Source organism: Trachurus japonicus, chromosome 12 (assembly GCF_045865225.1).
Source record: "Trachurus japonicus isolate A0001 chromosome 12, Traja_1.0".
Classification (NCBI taxonomy): domain Eukaryota; kingdom Metazoa; phylum Chordata; class Actinopteri; order Carangiformes; family Carangidae; genus Trachurus; species Trachurus japonicus.
Window position 1 is genome coordinate 27,548,801 of NC_140918.1, and position 18,572 is coordinate 27,567,372.

Consider the following 18,572-nt stretch of genomic DNA (forward strand, 5'->3'; position numbering starts at 1 on the left):
CAAACATGCTGCTTACAGAGATTATCATCTGTGCATTTTTTTTAAACTTAAATACTGAAAAATCATTTGACAGTTTGACTCTAACTAAAAATTCACAACAAGCAAGTCACACATGTTGCTATAAAGGAGTGCTGCACCCAACTTGTGGACATTTTTTTTTTTTTTACAGGTATAAAAAGATAGAAATGACCCCTGTGTGTCTGGGTGAGAAATCAGGGTTGATCGGTTGGCAGTTATCTGTGATGTGGTGGGTGGGCCTCTCTGTGGAAGTGGTTCCCCTCTATGGAACAGTGGCCTTTGTGCTTGTGCCTCTAATGTCAAAAACAAGTTTAATTCAGGTGCTCGGACGGACTCTAACAGTGGTTATACAGGGTGAGCAGTGGCTCCTTTTTCTGTTGCTTTCATATTTTCTATGAAATTTCGCATTAGGGACAAAATTTAGAAAAGAAAACATTGATTCTGTGGTAAAATTCAGATGTTTACTGAATCTATTTCAAGTAATGGGAATATTTTCTACTGAGAAACTTTATCATAGCTCCTGGAAACAACTTAAAGTTCTCACATAATTTGTTTATAACAGGTCATTTGATACTAAATCAGAGTGCAACATTTAAATCACTCACATCTTTGAGCACTCAGTGGGTTGTAAACCACAGTTGGTGACAAATTACAGGAAAAACCTAGAAAAAAGAAAAGAAAAGGGAAAAAAAACAGATTTTCAACAGGGTCCTCACTCCTCAGTCCTCTGCCTTGGTAGATGAGTGGAGATAAAGGATGAGTGTCTAGAGACACAGAAGTGGCTGATGGTCTGATGAGGGTGAAGATGTTGTGAATCATGGGATGTGACCTTCACTGTCACCAGATCTCAATCTGGTTGAACTATGGGGGAGGTTGGAGCAACATGAAAGACAATGCTCTCCATCACATCAACCATCATTCAAAAGTGACATTCAGAGACTTGGACATGTATGACTAAGACTCTTTATGTTGTTGTCTCCTTCAGTTTGTCACCATCTGTATTATGTAAAGGCAAGAAGAGTTTCAGAGGGTTTTTTCTTTTTTTTTATCTTGGGTTTGTCACAGTATCCACCCTGCATAAGGCTTTAGAGTCCATGAATATAGTATGAACTCTATACACGACTGTACAGCTTCTGAGATCTGAACACTTCAGACACACCATCAAAATTATCATGTGAGCATAAGTTATGAGCTATCATGTTTACACAGGAGTGTGATATATATATATAAAAAAAGAAACAATCATCTTCCAAGACTTAAAGGGGCTATTTGTAAGTTTTGTCTGAATCAGGGGCAGGTGGTGGTGGTTGTTACTTGTCAGGAGCTTCAATCATTGTCTTTAAACAAGCGGTCAGAACACATCCTATGAGCTGGTATGTCTTCAGGACGGACCGGAGGCTTCTGACTTGCTATCGGAAAGTGAGAGAATGGGGAGTGCTAGTTGGTTAGCATGCTAACTTCAGTACGATAAAAAGACATATTGTTTACTCTTGTCTCTTAACAACACGAGTTAACAACGGTGTTTGTTTCCACCCCTGCAGACAGCTGTTGGTGAGTAAAGGGAGCTGTTAACAGCTGTTATTGCTAATGTTAGCTATGTAGCACTAGCAAAAAAAACCTTACATATAGCTCCTTTAAGTGGCCGCTCTGATACACCCATCAAAGCATGTGTAGCATGAACATCCATTCGCATCACACAGAATCAGTTCATGCTCTCTGCTCCATGTGCTGCTGGGTTGATTATACAAAAACTGAAACATGAATTAAAAACACAATCACACACCGATGAACAATGAACAACCCTGTTTGTGACGGAATACAAGCAAATTCATCCGGTGCTTTTCTCTGCACTAATGGTCCCACTGATGCTACATAATAAGTGACAGTTTTTTTTAAATATGAAACGCAAAAGACATCAATACAGCGGATGGTCTGAGAAGAAGCTAGAAGTTTGTCATTTATTGATTTCTTTTTTAATAGTTAGAATTACGATGGCGGATATTTTCCATTAGCTGATGCTTATTTTGTGCAGCTCTGCCACAGTCTTTGCTCTTTTCATGGGGTCTTAGACCAGGGAATACACCGTACAACATGTTATAACATAGAAACATGAGGTCTTGAGTCTTAATGTACAAACTTATCAACATGCAATATTTGACAATTTAAAGGAATACATTTCTCCACGTCTTCTTCTTCTCCTTCTTTTGTCCTAATTGACGTGCAAACATGTAAAAAAAGTTTCGTAGGTTCCTTTGGAAAGTAAAAAATCATGACTGGTGTCGCACTGAAAGCACCACGGGCTGTAAAACAGCAGGTTTTGATCATTCTGTCTCATTTTGTTCACCAACATGTTATTGCTGCCTCTTCAACACTGTTTGGAATCGGCTGACATGTTTGACACGTTTCAGGCAGAAGCTGTTAGAAAGTGAAGCAGCGACAAGATGAAGAGTTTCTACAGTTCAGCCGGCATGAGGAACAATAACACGCAGGGATTCGTCTCTTTTTTTTTCTCCCCTAAAGCACAACAAACATGATCATAGCAATATTAAACTTCATAAAATACAAGCCAGCAATATCTTAATCTTCTCAAACTGTCAACACAAGGGAATGTGGAGGCTGATTTTTACATTGAAAGTAGAAGAAAGTGTAGAAATGGCTCACTGTCCCAGACAGAAGTGAAATGGAGAAAACAGCTGTTTCCCTCTGCTGCTCTTCACGTCCTCAGGAAAGTTGGAATGTAACGTCTTTAGAAAAACGGCCAGAAAACAAACTGGCCTCATTAACATGTCGCTCTCCTCCTCGAATTCAACTTCATGTCATCACGCGCTTTGCTAAATACTGAACACACACACATCTGTGCAGAAACATTGCCTCAAATCATCTGTACACGTTCTCTTGCAATGTCAATAAATTAAATAAACACTACAGTAGTGTTCTTTCCCATCAACTCTGTCAACTCAGAAATCTCAATCTCATCTCTTTCGGCTCCTTCCTGCGTCATTTTGGTCGGGGCAGTTAACTGAGCTGGTTGCTCTTGACTCTATGGTGAAAGCCTCCACACTGCTTCCTGTCTGGAGTGGGTCAGGACAATTCAAAACATGTGGAACCTCAGCAGCCTGGGCAGTGGTGGAGGAAAGGATGTTACATAATGAGAGTTTATCTTCTTCTTCTCTGAGCTGAGATCAGTGAGTGTCACTGCTACGCTGGGTCACATGTTCCTCCATCACACACACACACACACACCGTCCTGCTGCCACTACAGCACCGAACAACCTCTGCGTGGGTTTGGCGTCCAGCTGGTTTAGTGACTAACATTTTGTCTTAAAAACAAATCATTGCACCATGTTTGGAAATGTGCTGGATGCAATTCTTGTCTGGGACAAAACGTATGAAAACTTTTAGGAAGCTCCTTTTCAGTCAATCAACATATTTCCCACATGTTTGCTGTAATATCTCACTGACGTCTATTCAGCTTGTGGGGCAAGAGCAGAGGTTACAGTGGTTACAGACCAATCTGATCTGATCTGGTTTTCTACATAATAAAATTCTGATAACTGAAATTAAAAAGAAACTATCATTTAACAGTTTAAATGGTATTTGAGCACTGTTGATTTAGTCCCTGCTCCACCATTGTTCCCATCACCACTTTAGTCACTAAGTAAATTATTTTCTTCTCTTCTGTTTTGTAATCTGATCCTTCATTTATTCTATTCCCTCTCTCTTTTCGTGGTTCCAGTAGCTGACGGCTGGAGCCAATTGGGTCTAGAAGTAATACTTTATACTAGATTTTCAGCATTTTGCTTTTCAAGTCATGATAAGCGGCTACAACACACAGGGAAACTGACTATCACTGACCTCTAGTCTCAATGTCTGGACTTAAAGGGATGGTTCAACATTTTGGCAAATTGGTCCATTGCCATAATCACTAGTTTTAGGAGTAGGTTCATTACCTTTAATTGTCGGTGCAAGCTATTTTTAGAACGTTGGAGCAGAGCCGCGAGCTGCTCAGAGCTACGCTACGGAGGCTAATGGGATTTCTTGGTTTCCCTCATCCAACTCATCAAATACACAATCCAACAACTCCAAAACGCTCTGGTGGACAAGTTGTGACCTGCACATTCACCACGCTATGAGATAATAATGGAACTTTATGAGACAGAGTTGTTTTTGAGGTGAATGCAGAGACTGCTTGCTGAAAAACTGCCCCCGATGGTAACACACATCAGCGGTTTTGCACAAATTTACTTCGAAAACAACTCTGTCTTTTAACATTCCGTTATTATCTCATAGCGTGGTGAATGTGCAGGTCACAACTTGTCCACCAGAGCGTTTTGGAGGTGTTGGATTGTGTATTTGATGAGTTTGATGAGGGAAACCAAGAAATTACATGAGCCTCCGTGGCGTAGCTCTGAGCAGCTCATGGCTCTGCTTCGCCGTTCTAAAAACAACTTGCACCGACAATTAAAGGTAACGAACTAAATCTATAGGGATTATGATGGGCCAATTTGCCAAAATGTTGAACTACCCCTTTAATATGACACAGACTTGAAATAATATATAATCTATACTTTCAACCATCATAGCAGCTGCATGAAAACAGAGGAGACCACATGACCCAGCGTTGGTTATAATTATATAAATATAATAAATTAACAGATGAAGGGCAGTATTTCATTAGTGCTCTCTCTCTCTCTGTTGCTCCGTCTGCCTCCATCTTCACTTACGACACATAAACTGGCTTTGGTGCTTCACTGTTTATGTTCCCTCTTTGTCACACATGCAGAGTGGAAGTGTGTGTGTGTGTGTGTCCTTCTCTACACTTCCTATAAATCCCCTGGCAGCCACAGGAGGCATCTCACTTGCTGTGCTTACTACACGTCACCCCTTCACCGGGTCCCCTCCTGTTGTCTCTCTCTATAGATTGTCTTCATTTGTTGACTCAACAGTAACTGTAAAGGCCCATGCAACACATGCAACGGCTCCATTTGAAAATCTACAATCCATCCAATTTTCCATCCTCACAAAGCGGAGGCTGCTCTTAGTGGGGGAAACAAAAAGGAACTTGAACGGATTCATTCCTTTGCCCGTGTTCATGCAGATACGGAAAAGAAACAACCACCACTTTCAACACTACGCACGGGGCCGAAGCCGTGGACGATGGACTGCTGGTAAATGACACAAAGGAGGAGTGAAATTCTACAACTAAAAGTGCAACACAACAAACCTCATGCACCTCGGCCTGCTACAGGAGAAGCTGTTTTACAGCGAACAAACAAAAGATCCAGAGCAGCTCTGACATTTATGGTGAAATCTTTCAGATTCCAACGCAGCGTGCGAATCTTATTATTATAAGAGGCAGGATTTATTTATCTGCCTGCTCTGCATTCACCACCTTCACTCCGATACGCCATGAGAAATATTATTCAAAAAACTAAACACACGACCCACATTAACACCTTTACAACCGTCTGACATGAGGGAGGACGTCCCAAACTGCAATTTCGGACGGGGAGTCTGTCCTTAAATCATCTTATATTAACAAGTGAAGCCGCTGGGACTCGAAAAAGAGAAAATTTACACTGACACTTAAACTCTCTGGCTGCACTACATTTTGCTTCCACAAGTAACAGTTAAATGCAGGATGTGAACTTGGATGTGCTGAATCGATCATGTCATTACCTGTAAAAAACAAACAAACAGAAAAAAGAAAAAAATCGAAGGACAGCGGAGGGCTCTGGCAGCTGAGTCTCTATGTACACGTGTGCCGTTGTGCCCTTTGCAAAGGTGTTAGTAGGCTTCCAGTGAATCATCCCAGAAAAGGCTCTGCACGTCCAGCATGGTGGCCAGCTCCAGGACGTGCTTCTGTAGGACGCTGCTCTCCACTGTGTCCTGCTTGGGCAGCTCAGGGTACGACTCTGGGAAGCTCCGGGACTCCTGCAGACACATCACAACACACGTCATTTAAAGGAGACATATTCTGCCCCCTTTCCACATATTAAAATAGTTCCCAGGTGTCTTAAAGACATCTCTGTGACATGCTTTGGTCAAAATCCCCCAAGGATCAAACATCACAGCTCTTTTCATCCTCTCAAATCAGCCCTGTTCAGAACGGCTGGTTTCAGTGCCTGTCCCTTTAAATGCAAATGAACCACTGCTTGTCCCGCCCCTTCTACTGGTACCAGGTAGGGGTGGAGTTATGCAAATTTGAAAACTAGTTACATCACTGGAGGGAACAACTCGTAAAACCACCTGGATTTCAACCTAGGGAGCCTGAAAATTACAGATTTTTTGGTCAATTCTCACATTTAGGGGGCTGGAAGGCAAGACAAAGACCTAAATATATGTTAAAGAGCCTTCAAAAAGTGATATTTCCATAATATGTCCCCTTTAAAAGCAATACCGTTAATGACTGCACAGTACACTGACAGTAAGTTCACATCAGGTTGGTTGAATCTATAAACACTTGGCTCCAGATCTCCATCAGGACTTGAAACAGCCTCTATACTGTGTAAATGTAAATCACCTGCTCTGTGTTTCAGGTCTGGGTTGGACAGTAATGAAACACTATGAGGGCATTTTTTCTGTTGCTATTTTGTTTGTGTAATTAATAATAATATTCAGTGTTTGAATGATTGATTATAACTGCTGAAAGGTATATATTGGTTGATGAAATTTCCTCCTTCCAAGAAATGATGTCATTAACGGGAGCAAGTGACAGGTGGCAGGGGAATTAAACTGAAAAGTTTAAGTTATGGAAGTTTAAGTTATGGAAGTGTTGTGTTTGATTTAAGAGAGATTGCAGTGATTGTTTTCAATTAAGTGAGTCAGTTTGGTGACCCATCTTCATCTCTATGAAGTAATCGAGGACTCATGGTGTTGGAGAAAAGAACAATCACAGCCAACTCCTGCACTGTCAGCCATGTGTGAACCTGTCAGTGTCCTAACGATGCTCCATTAGATAAAGAGGCAGAGGATTCTTCCTCAGAGAACATGATCTCATGATCTGATCTGAAGTCAGTGTTTGGACCACATGACATGGACGTCACCGCCTAAAAGGTCAGTCACAGTCAAACTTAGAAGAAAATGTTGAGGTATGAACAGGACAGTTTTTTAGCTGTTTTTATTTTGTGGTTGATCAAATCACTCCTGACAATTTCTATTACTATCATAGTGTAGAAGCTTTTAAATCAAATCCAGTTCTCCAGACTCCAACAGTTTCACTTAAGTCCAAATCTGTCTGAACTGTCACTAGTGCTGGAGTCACATCTGACCAGATGTTGGCTGTGAGACAGTTTAGTAGCTTCCTGACTGCAGAGACAATGAAGAACAGATTTAGATATTCTACTGTTGTTCAGTGTGTTCAGTGTGGAGCCACTGCAGACAGCTGCAAGAAAAGAGAGGGGGAAATACTCACTGTGCACCAAGATCACAACCGTTTACACACTCATCTGTGTTTTTAGTTGCACTTGGTTCTTATAAAAAAAATCATGTAAAAGAAGGACAGAAGCTTCAGGAAACCTTCTTTTCTCTTTCGTCTCTTCTCTTCAGCTCAGGAATGAGACACGATGATGATCTGCAGACCAGTGCACAGGTCCATTACCGACTGGTGCGATGCAGCAGTGATGCATTGTGGGATGTGGTGAGCCCAGAATAGATGCTCTGAAGTGTGCATCGAGTGTGTGGGTTAAGTGTATTGTGTGATGTGGGACAGTTTCTATGAGCCTGATGGAGCATGAATGTGACTAAAGTGTTGGAGAGCAGAAGCCTGAGCAGTAGGACGCTGCAGCTCCAACCTGCTCTTTACAAGGTCTGACGCAGCTTCATTTCACTGCTACAAGACATTGAAGTCTTTTATACAGTACTATCACCGGTTTATCAGATCTGAGCAACAAAACTGGACGAGCCATACTGATCATATTCAGACCTTTTGTGTGTCATAGATGAGCCAAAAGATGCTGGTTCAGGATCAGACCTACACAAGCATTAAAGGGATAGTTCAACATTTTGGCAAATTGGTCCATTGTCATAATCCCTATAGTTTTAGGAGTAGGTTTGTTACCTTTAAATGTCGGTGCAAGCTATTTTTAGAATGGCGGAGCAGAGCCGCAAGCTGCTCAGAGCTACGCTATGGAGGCTAATGGTATTTCTTGGTTTCCCTCATAAAACTCATCAGATACACAATCCAACAACTCTAAAACGCTCTGGTGGACAAGTTGTGACCTGCACATTCACCACGTTATGAGATAATAACAGAAGGTTACGAGATGGAGTTGTTTTCAAGGCAAATACAGAGACTGCTTGCCAAAAAACTGCCCCCAACAGGAACACGCATCAGCTGTTTTGTATGAATTTACCGTACCTAAAACTACACAAAAACCTTGTAATATTCCTCTATACTGTTCGTCCACTGCAATTCAAGTGTCCTGAAGGGATATAGTCCAGAGTTTACTCAAAACTATGTCATTTAGGACATTTTTACAACCTAAACCATCCTGTATTGAATATGCCTGGGGCAATGTGAGCGTGAGAGCACGCCCCAGGCAAATTATCTGGACTATATCCCTTCAGGACACTTGGATTGCAGCGGATGAGCAGTATGGAGGAATATTACAAGGTATTTGTGTAGTTTAATGGACCTTTTTGTGTTGGGCGCTATAGACTCTCATACTACAAACCCCCCTCCAGGGTCTCCAGATGCACTTTGAGGAATAAAAAACTACTCTGGAGTATTCATCAGCAAGAGGGTGAGTCAATAATGACTGAATTTAATTTTTTGTTGAACTATTCCTCTAAAGTCCAGCCTGATGCCTTCACTGTCTTCCATATGGCGAGGTATACAGTTCACTAATACAACGGTGGTAATGGATCGGTATTAGGTAGCACTGATATGTTAAGCCCAGGTATGGGTACCGCCACTGGGATGGAAAAAGCTGGATTGGTAAATCAGTAATTAGTTACTTGTTAGAATATCTACTGAATCTATTGCTGAGTCGAATGATGTCATATACAATAATAATAAAACAGTCAGAGCAATCATGCCGTCTTGGAGACACAACTACAGAGACAAATCCAAAACTAAAGTCTGATAAACCGACACCTCTGGAGCCCCACCCTGCTCTTCACTGCTGTCATTCAGATGAACAGGGCTCTGTCAGTGTGCAGCGACTCACCCGGAACAGTTTATGGAGCCTCAGAGCAGCTGAGCAGAACACGAAGCGGATCAGCAGCAGTCGAAGGAACTCGTCACCAAAGAACTGGAGGAAGGCTTGATCTGTAAAAACAGCAAAACATCAGCCAAGAGGTTGATTCATTGATCAGCTGATCAATAATAAATAACATGCAGCAATTTGAGTATTAATCATTCATTTCACTATTCCCCTGTGTTTTATTTACAGCAGCTTCTGATTGGCTGAGGGAGTCTTCTCATCTGGCTTTGTAAAACTCTTATTTAAGTGATCACACATTGCACTGAGGAACTGTCAGCTGGAGCCTATCATCAAGACTCAAAGCTGCTTCTGTTGTTGCCACACAATGTGAATGTGAATGAAAAAAAAAACAATAGTTTAAATGGGCGGGGCTTGGTGACTGCTTTGTTGTGACATCACAAAGTCACAGAAGTCTTGACAGCTGGTTTTAAGACTCATTTTCTGGATACAGGCTGTGTGCATTTCTCTGTGGAGTGAGACTTTGATAATACTTTCACAGTAATATATATATATAGTAATGGTAGTGTGTATATATACTATACACATATATATAATATAGAACCTAGAGCTGCTTTATAACCACACTACACATGGACATCTACCACACTGTATGTAAAGGGCTGTTTGCTTTACTCTAGCATCTAGCATTTTAATTAATCCACTGAACAATAAAATGTTTATAATATACAAACTTTTGACTTTTTTAAAAACCAAGATTTAAACTCTGTTTGACATAAGAACACATAAATAAAGTTTTTTCATTGTCCAGTCTAAAGTTGATGACTCATTAGCAGACACGACAGAAGCCTCAGGAGATTGTTACCTATGGTCCGTGAGCGAGTTATCATCTGCCCGATGTCGCGGTACACTTTCTTGAGAAATTCTTGAGCCTTGTCCCAAAGACCTCGTCGCACGCTATTCAAACCACAGACTGAGGAGAACGCCAGGAGAGGACTGTAGAGGAAGAGAGTGAACAGACTCCCACGCTGTGATTGATCTGGACAGGAGAGAGGAGACAGACACAGGTCAGACATACACAAAGTGAGGACATCATGATGGACAAAGACTCTGGACAGTTCAAACTCACAAGAGTGAAAATCATTGTAACAGCACCTCTGAGTCCGGGACAAGACCAAGTCCTAAACAAGTCATCATGAGCCTCTCACCTTAGGATTTGTTTAATATTGGTATTATGTAACTTTTTTCTATGTTCGTATGTTGGGATAGTTCAACATTTTGGCAAATTGGCAATGGGCCAATTTAACAAAATGGCATTATTTGTCCAGGTCACGGATGAAGCGGAAGAAGATGGATGGATGGATGGATGGATGGATGGCATTATTTGTTGGTGCAAGCTATTTGTAGAATGGCGGAGCAGAGCCATGAGCTGCTCAGAGCTACACTACAGAGGCTAATGGGATTTCTTGGTTTCCCTCATCAAACTCATCAAATACACAATCCAACAACTCCAAAACGCTCTGGTGGACAAGTTGTGACCTGCACATTCACCACACTATGAGATAATAACAAAACGTTACAAGACAGAGTTGTTTTCAAGGCAAATGCAGAGACTGCTTGCCGAAAAACTGCCCCTGACAGAAACACGCATCAGTGGTTTTGCATGAATTTACCTCGAAAACAAATGTTTTGGTGAATGTGCAGATCACGACTTGTCCACCAGAGCGTTTTGGAGTTGTTGGATTGTGTATTTGATGAGTTTGATGAGGGAAACCAAGAAATCCCATTAGCATCCGTAGCGTAGCTCTGTGCAGCTCTCGGCTCTGCTCCGCCATTCTAAAAATAGCTTGCGCCGACAATTAAAGGTAATGAACCTACTCCAAAGACTATAGGGACTATGACAATGGACCAATTTGCCAAAATGTGGCGATGTTTCGGTCCTTGGACCTTTATCGAAGAGCACATAATCTTTATTTGAAAACACAACATCATCAGATTAATGCTGTAGTAAACTGTTGTAGTGAGTGACACACACCTTGTACACTTTTAGGATACACTGTAGGTGATAGTAGACACACCAGAGGCTGGCCAAACAGATTCGTGAAATTCTGTTGGGACAAAACACAAACAGGAGATTACTGTAAATTCACATCATATACAGCATACAGACAGTTCCACATGTTCTTCTTCAGCCTCCGAGCTTCACCTGATTCAATGTGACATAAACTAAAGGAGACAAAAATCAAGTGTCAGGCTTCATCTGAGCAGGATTTAGGTTCATTAGTGGACTTCTATTTGGGTTTTTTCCTTTTCACCATTCAGTGTTGTGACTAGTTTATGTATATGCGACAGTTTGTCCCTGTGTTGTGGAGCTACATTTGTAAATGTTACACAAAATGAGAAATAAAATGTGAAATGAATTCAGGCCAGCATTGGGATAAAAAGAAAAGAAAAAACTAAGTAAAAAAAATAAGCCCGACTGATGCACATGAACATATCAGGGAGCAGGAAGCTGGCAGCAGATGATGAAGAGATGAAAACAGATTTTATGATGACAGCGTGATAAACAGCTGGATTGTTTTACACCTGTGATTCATTACTGAACTGCTGAGCTCCACATCCACAAACCCTCAGTGCTCAGAGGAAACATGATGAAGTTTCCCGCCAACGCCAGGGTTCATCTGGGTTTACCCGTGCATGATCGGGTTTGTTTTCATCTCAACCACATTAACCAAATAATGTACAAACAGTAACAGAAACCACAGTCTGATGGCACAAAAACCAAACTGTGTCAAAATGATGCAAATAGGAAAAGAGTGGAGAACGACAGGAGCAGCTCACGATCCAAAGCCTGCGCCTCATCTGTTGCTTCTGTTACGCCTCCATCAGAACTGACTCACTGTTGTTGACTGAAGGTTTCACAGCTGACAGAAGCAGCAGGGTGAACACAGACGTCCACAGGAGCTGTCTGTGCCTCACATTCACACAATTGCATCACACCACACTGGACCACATGTCATCATTCAGCGGGACAGACAACATCAACATGTGATCGACACAAACTCAGAGCTGCTCAGGATGGAGAGGTGGAGGGAAGATGATCTCAGACGCTGAGGATTTTCCACTAGTAAATATGATGATTTAGATCAGGTATGTCCAAACTATTCCATAGAGGGCCGTGTGGCTCCAGGTTTTTGTTCCAGCCATACAAGAGCACACAATGGGTTTCATTCATGAAACATGAGCGGCACAAATTTGTGTGTAAACTGTGTGCAGCGGGAAATGTATGTGGATTTCCGCATTCATCAATCTTTTAGTAGTGCCGATCTTTTCGTAACTCCTCACAAAATCTACTACTGCTCCTGACTGCATGTGGTGCTGGTGTAAATGTAGGAATGCACAAAAATACTGCTTCTCACTGTTCGACATCACAATTTTAATTCATATTTTATTCGTATTGCTCTCCCTCCTAGGGATTAATTAAGTATTTTCTATTCTATTGTATTCTCTGTTATGTTCACAATACGCTGACACCTTTGAAACACGCAATTTAAACATGAAAAACAGTAAGAAATATTTGGAGGGGGACAGTCTTTAGAGATAGGACATGCACACATCAAGGCGCCATCTAATGATGATATTGACCGGAAAACTGAACCGGAAACTAATTGCTGATCACCAGGGGGCGTGCTGTTAATTTACGATGGGTTGCTCTTTATGATCTTACACACGTGCTTACGAGCGTTCGTGAATCCGGAGTAGGGTTTTAGTAGCGTGAGCTTTTATGTGCAAATCTACACACAGATTTACTAACGTTTCATGAATGAGACCCACTGTGAGAGAGATCACTTGAACAAAAGAGTCAAGTCTGGTGTGCTGCTGCTTTGGACATCTGATTTAGATTAACTTCATGTGTATCTGACCAGTTTCTAATGAACCACAAAACATTGGACTTGGTACTTCGATGTCTTTTCAGAATTTATCTTTATATATTTAATCTGAACGTGCTGAAGCTCAGAGCCTGAGGAAGAAGAAGCGTCCACATACTTGGAGCCTGGGTGGTAGATGTTTGTGGAGTTGAACTGTTTCGTACCTTGTAGGCTGTGCTGTTTGTAGAATCCACGATGACGAAGAGCGGCTTCCGGGTGAAAGGGAATAAGTCTCCTGGATGAAGGCTGCAACAAGACAAACCAGTGAATAACCACAAACCTACACTTGTGTCGTTAGTCAGCCGGTGTGCAGGTCAGTGTGGTTGGAGCCTGCTCTCATCAGGGAGTGGGCAGCACTCAGACGTCACACTGACTCATGTACATGTTATCTGTCATTAGTCACAACAAGAAAAGAACTAAAGCACTGGTTCTTCTCGTGGGTTAAGTTTAGTAACTGAACACAGGAGGCTGTTAGCTTCGCTGTCAACAACCTGTGGAGGCTTCCTTGATTTATTTTAAGTAATTCATCATATCAACGGAACTTTTCCTGAACGAGGCAGGCAAAAATAATCTCCAGTGCAGAGGCGCTCTCTCACCAGTGCATTTCTTTCTGGGCTTGATTCCTCTTCTGCACCGTCTCTCCGTTCACCACGTCTCGATTCGTGTTGGTGAGAACTCCTCCAAAATCGTACGGCCCTGCAGGAGATGTTCAGACACAAAAAACTTGGTCAGGCAAAGATTTGTAAAGTTATGGCAGAGTCATATAGATACAGAATAACTACCACATGATTCAGGAAACCCTCAGTCTGGTTCACATATGTACTGCATATCCCAGGAGCCTTAGGGGCAGCCTAGAGAGTTTCTGACCACGAGCAGCTCTATGGATAATAAGTAAGTTGACCAGTCTTCTTTGAGTTGTACCAGTGAATGCATTAAAGGGATAGTTCAACATTTTGGCAAATTGGCCCATTGCCATAATCCCTATAGTTTTAGGAGTAGGTTTGTTACCATTAATTGTTGGTGCAAGCTATTTTTAGAACAGCGGAGCAGAGCCGTGAGCTGCTCAGAGCTACGCTACGGAGGCTAATGGGATTTCTTGGTTTCCCTCATCAAACTCATCAAATACACAATCCAACAACTCCAAAACGCTCTGGTGGACAAGTTGTGACCTGCACATTCACCATGCTAGGAGATAATAACAGAACGTTACGAGACAGAGTTGTTTTTGAGGTTTCCGTAGCGTAGCTCTGAGCAGCTTGCGGCTCTGCTCTGCCATTCTAAAAATAGCTTGCACCGACAATTAAAGGTAACTTACGAACCTACTCCTAAAACTATAGGGATTATGGTAATGGACCAATTTGCCAAAATGTTGAACTATACCTTTAAATACAGAAAAGGATCTTTAATTTCATGCACCATCTGAACTGTTCATATCTAAAACAAAAGTATACAGTTAAAGTATAACACCGCTAAGAGATGAAATTATTTTTCCTTGAAGAAAGACAATTTTGATGATCATCACACACCTTCATAGTCTGAATGACCGGCGGGGAAGACTCCAGTCGCTGACAGGTAAACCAGCAGGACACTGTTGGCAGGTAATTCCTGGAAGTTGGAGAAAAAAGTGTCATGAGACTTGTGTTAAACACCAGTGTGTAAGATACATGAGCTTCACACAGAGACGAAGATCATGCTCTCGGCATGAAACCTGACAAGCTACAGAAAACGTTTCTGTAGCTTCATCACAGCGATGATTTCGAGTCAGCCACAATAAGTAGGTCGTAATAGAGTTTGTGTGTAATTGTCAGTTTTGGATGGATTATATATTAGTGTATTTGTACATTTGACACAAGTAAATTTAACTTGATTCTTCCAGTGTATTCACAGACATGTCAGTGGTGGCAGCAGAGCTCAGTGATGTTGATACAGTAACAGTCAGTAGTCAGGCTCCTGTTCCAGTAGGTGATGTGGTGCAGGAGGGAGGAGGCTGACCCTCCCTCTCCAGACCCACAACCTGTAACCATGGCGCTATCCGTGGTGCTGAAGCAACAGACACATTCATACAGACTTTTCATCTAATATTATATTGTCTCCAAAGCAACTGTAAGTTCTCCAAGGCCATGTTAGGAGACATGAGGCAGACAAATATAATTCTTCCTTTAACTCCAACACAGTCCTAATTTCTACTTTGCTTTGCTGAAGGAATCAGGAAGGTTAGAGCTCAACCTGCAGTGAGGAGTCACTCTGATTGGATCTTCATAAACTAAGAGCAGCAGAAACAACAAAGTCTAAATTTCAACAGTGTTGCAAACCAGCTTTGAAAGTGGAGGGCAGCAGATCAGGGTTCCCACTCCCATTTTCAGCTGCTACAGTCTGACAGACAGGTTATCACGCCGTACACAAATACAGTACAACTGCTGTCCTATTCATGCTTTGGAGAAGTGTTCTTTTCCACAGTTGTAACTTATTTTGTACATTTACCAAGATTGTTTCTATGTTTCTTCCTCTCTTACCCCCAGAAGTCTGATTTAAAGATGTGCTGTCTGTGGCTCGAACTTATCTATGAATTTATCTTAATCAATTAATCAAACATGTTGTTTTTGTTTTTTAACCACGCCCCCTACAGCTCACTGCTGCTCCTCTATCTGTCACCCAGCAGAGGAGACAGGGAGCTAGTTTTTAGGAATCCTTAGTGGGGTCTGAAAAAGTCAAACAGTTCTCTGGTAGCTGAAAATAATTTTTCCCGACAGTTCAAGCTTTTTCCAGGACATTTGACTCATTTTCCAGGTTTTTCAGGATGTGTGGGAACCCTGCCTGAGTATCTGACACATCTACCAACTCATGTGTCTAATAATAAGCATCAACTTGTTGTGACTGAGTTGAGCACTGACCTTAAAAGAGGCAGACAGGAAGGTAAACAGCTGGCTGAACGTCGGCTTGTACAGCAAATACTTGTGAGGGTTTTCTCGTTTGGCTGGTTTCTCACTGGGCTCCTGCAGAGAAATAGTTTACATTACTCTTCATGTCCCCAAGTCCAAGTTTACTCACTGTGTGAGGCAGGGAAACTGGGACCAGTCTTCTATCAGGTCATCAGGTGCTTCCTTCTCCAGCCTGTGTAACGTGACCAGATCCACATTAAACCCTTCTCTATTGCTGGCAAAAGCCTGACGTTAGCAGGTTTGAGTCCTGCTCATCCACTCGTTGTCTCAGGTCAAATAGGTCAAACTTATTGTCTGAGCCCCCTCCCCGTCTCTCTCCATTCCTGCCCATCTCCAATTGTTCTGTCAAAACTAAAGGAAAAAAAAGGCCCAAAAAACAAGAAAGTGGGGAGAGACTGGGGGAATGTGACACCAGTCGTGTATATTTTACTGAATATTCTGTTGTATCCCTGTGTGGTGGTGTTACTTCCCAATTCTATTAAATGATTTTAATTGTTTATGGCTCCGACAACATTATTTAATTGCACAGTATGGTGCGTTCTTATGCCTTTGATTGTTTTTCTGTGTTTTCTATATTTTTGCACTGATCTTAATTATATCATTAAAATTATGTAAATAAATACACTGCCCATCTAAAAACAAAAGTCACCACTTGGATTTAACTAAGCTAATAAGGTAAGAGCCTCCCATTGGATAATTACTGCGTGGATGATTATGTTTCAGCTGGCAAAAACTTATCTAACCCTAACTGATGAAGTCTCATTTTTTAAACAACCATGTCGGAAGACACATCCTGTGGTCATGGAAAAGATGATTCAGAAGGGTCAAATTATTGGCATCAAGCAAATAAAACATCTAAGGACATTGCTGAGACTATAAAATTGGGTAAAGAACTGTCCAAGGCATTATTAAAACTGGAAGGAGAGTGGGGAACCATCATCTTCAAGGAAGAAATGTGGTCCAATGTGACCACAGAGTCCAGATCTTAACCCCAATGAGAATCTTTGAAAAATTAACGCAACTCTGGATGGAAATAAATGTTGTGACATTACAGAAGCTTATTGAAACGATGCCACATCAAATGCGTGCTGTAGTCAAAGCTAAAGGCAGTCTAACAAAATATTAGTGTTTGTCTTATCACTATTGATTCTGTAAAGACCTGACGTCACCTTGAGGTTGAGTAACAACCTCACCGCTGGTTCACACAATGAGAGTCAGACATGACGGACGTGACACTCACCAGCGCTCCTTGTTTGGAGGTCTGCGTGGCCAGGTTCACAGGTTCTCGCTCCAGAGCTTGAAGCATGCGGAACATGTCGATGGTCAACTCACTGAACTTCACCTGAACCAGGAGGGAAAAAGAAATGTAAATAACCCTGGAGAGATTTGTAGTTTCTCTAATGATGCAAAGTGTTTTAGTTGTTTCCAGATGTGAAGGTAGCACCTCCTGAACCAGGAGCTGCTACTTTCTGAATATGAATGAATATTTAAATCCACACCAATCATGTGTTAGTGAAGACTTCACTTCATCCTGTGTTGAAACATCCTTAACCTCGCTGCAGCTACTGACTGTGCAGTGCATCAACTACTGAAATACATTTTATTTATAATATTTGTTATTTTATTATATATAATATATGTTGGAATCATATTAATGGCACCGATTGTCATGCAAATGTTTGTCATTTCACTGCATCCTGGGCCGATCTCTTCCAAAACAATTGTTTGGTAACACTTTATAATAAGTACACATTATTAAGCATTAGTTAAGCATTAATAAATACTGAATTCTTCATTTATAACACATGAACACTCATTAGTATATAGTTTATAAACACAGTTAGTGCTTATCAATGATAAGTAAAATATTTATAAACTACATATTAATATATTCATTCATGTATTCATGTGTTATAAATGATGAATTCAGTATTTAATGCTTAACTAATGCTTAATAGTGTGTACTTTTATAAAGTGTTACCAAGTTGTTTTACAGAAACACACACAAACAGCAGAAAGATAATGGTTCTGGATAAAGGTGAGAATAATGCACATGAGTCATTAGGAACTGGGAATTAGAATTAGTGGGTTAAAACCTGGTTGTTACAGTTGCCGATGATTAGTGCATCTGCAAGGACGAGCTGCCCAACCACCATGCCTTGTTCCAGGGCAGGAACGCTTCCTTCCTGCAGCCGGTTGCTGATGACCACCACCGAGTTGTTGTCGTTCAGGACGACCACTGGGTCTGCCTGTGGGGACACAGACGGGTGGGGGGAGAGGGGGGGGGGGGGGTCAGTGGCGAGTTGGCCCCGAGGTTTGTGTCAGTGCTGGACTGTCTTACGTTTGGTCGGTTACCTCCACAAAAGCTGCCACTTCCTGTAGGACCAGGTTCCACTCCAGCTGGTCCTCCGTGTTGAATCTCTGGGTGTAATCTTCGATCTCCTCAGATAACTCCTGCACAGAGGGGGGAGGAGGGGGAGGAGGAGGAGGAGATGTTTACACTACAGCCAAACTTTGACTTG

At 41.7% G+C, this 18,572-nt stretch overlaps 1 protein-coding gene across 1 annotated transcript in view; it reads right to left on the bottom strand.

Moving 5' to 3' along the window:
- Positions 1 to 5,671: 5,671 nt before the first annotated feature.
- The window catches only part of scai (suppressor of cancer cell invasion), a 29,884-nt gene continuing 16,983 nt past the window's right edge, over positions 5,672 to 18,572 (bottom strand). Inside the window, exons 7-17 of the mRNA XM_085794112.1 lie at positions 18,406 to 18,504; positions 18,147 to 18,299; positions 17,291 to 17,392; positions 16,003 to 16,104; positions 14,638 to 14,716; positions 13,708 to 13,807; positions 13,276 to 13,357; positions 11,218 to 11,290; positions 10,048 to 10,221; positions 9,189 to 9,289; positions 5,672 to 5,952 (exon numbers count right to left, since the gene is read on the bottom strand). Of these exons, the coding sequence (XP_085650238.1) occupies positions 5,806 to 5,952; positions 9,189 to 9,289; positions 10,048 to 10,221; positions 11,218 to 11,290; positions 13,276 to 13,357; positions 13,708 to 13,807; positions 14,638 to 14,716; positions 16,003 to 16,104; positions 17,291 to 17,392; positions 18,147 to 18,299; positions 18,406 to 18,504 (1,212 nt within the window). The 3' untranslated portion in view covers positions 5,672 to 5,805. The remainder of the gene's footprint in view (positions 5,953 to 9,188; positions 9,290 to 10,047; positions 10,222 to 11,217; positions 11,291 to 13,275; positions 13,358 to 13,707; positions 13,808 to 14,637; positions 14,717 to 16,002; positions 16,105 to 17,290; positions 17,393 to 18,146; positions 18,300 to 18,405; positions 18,505 to 18,572) is intronic.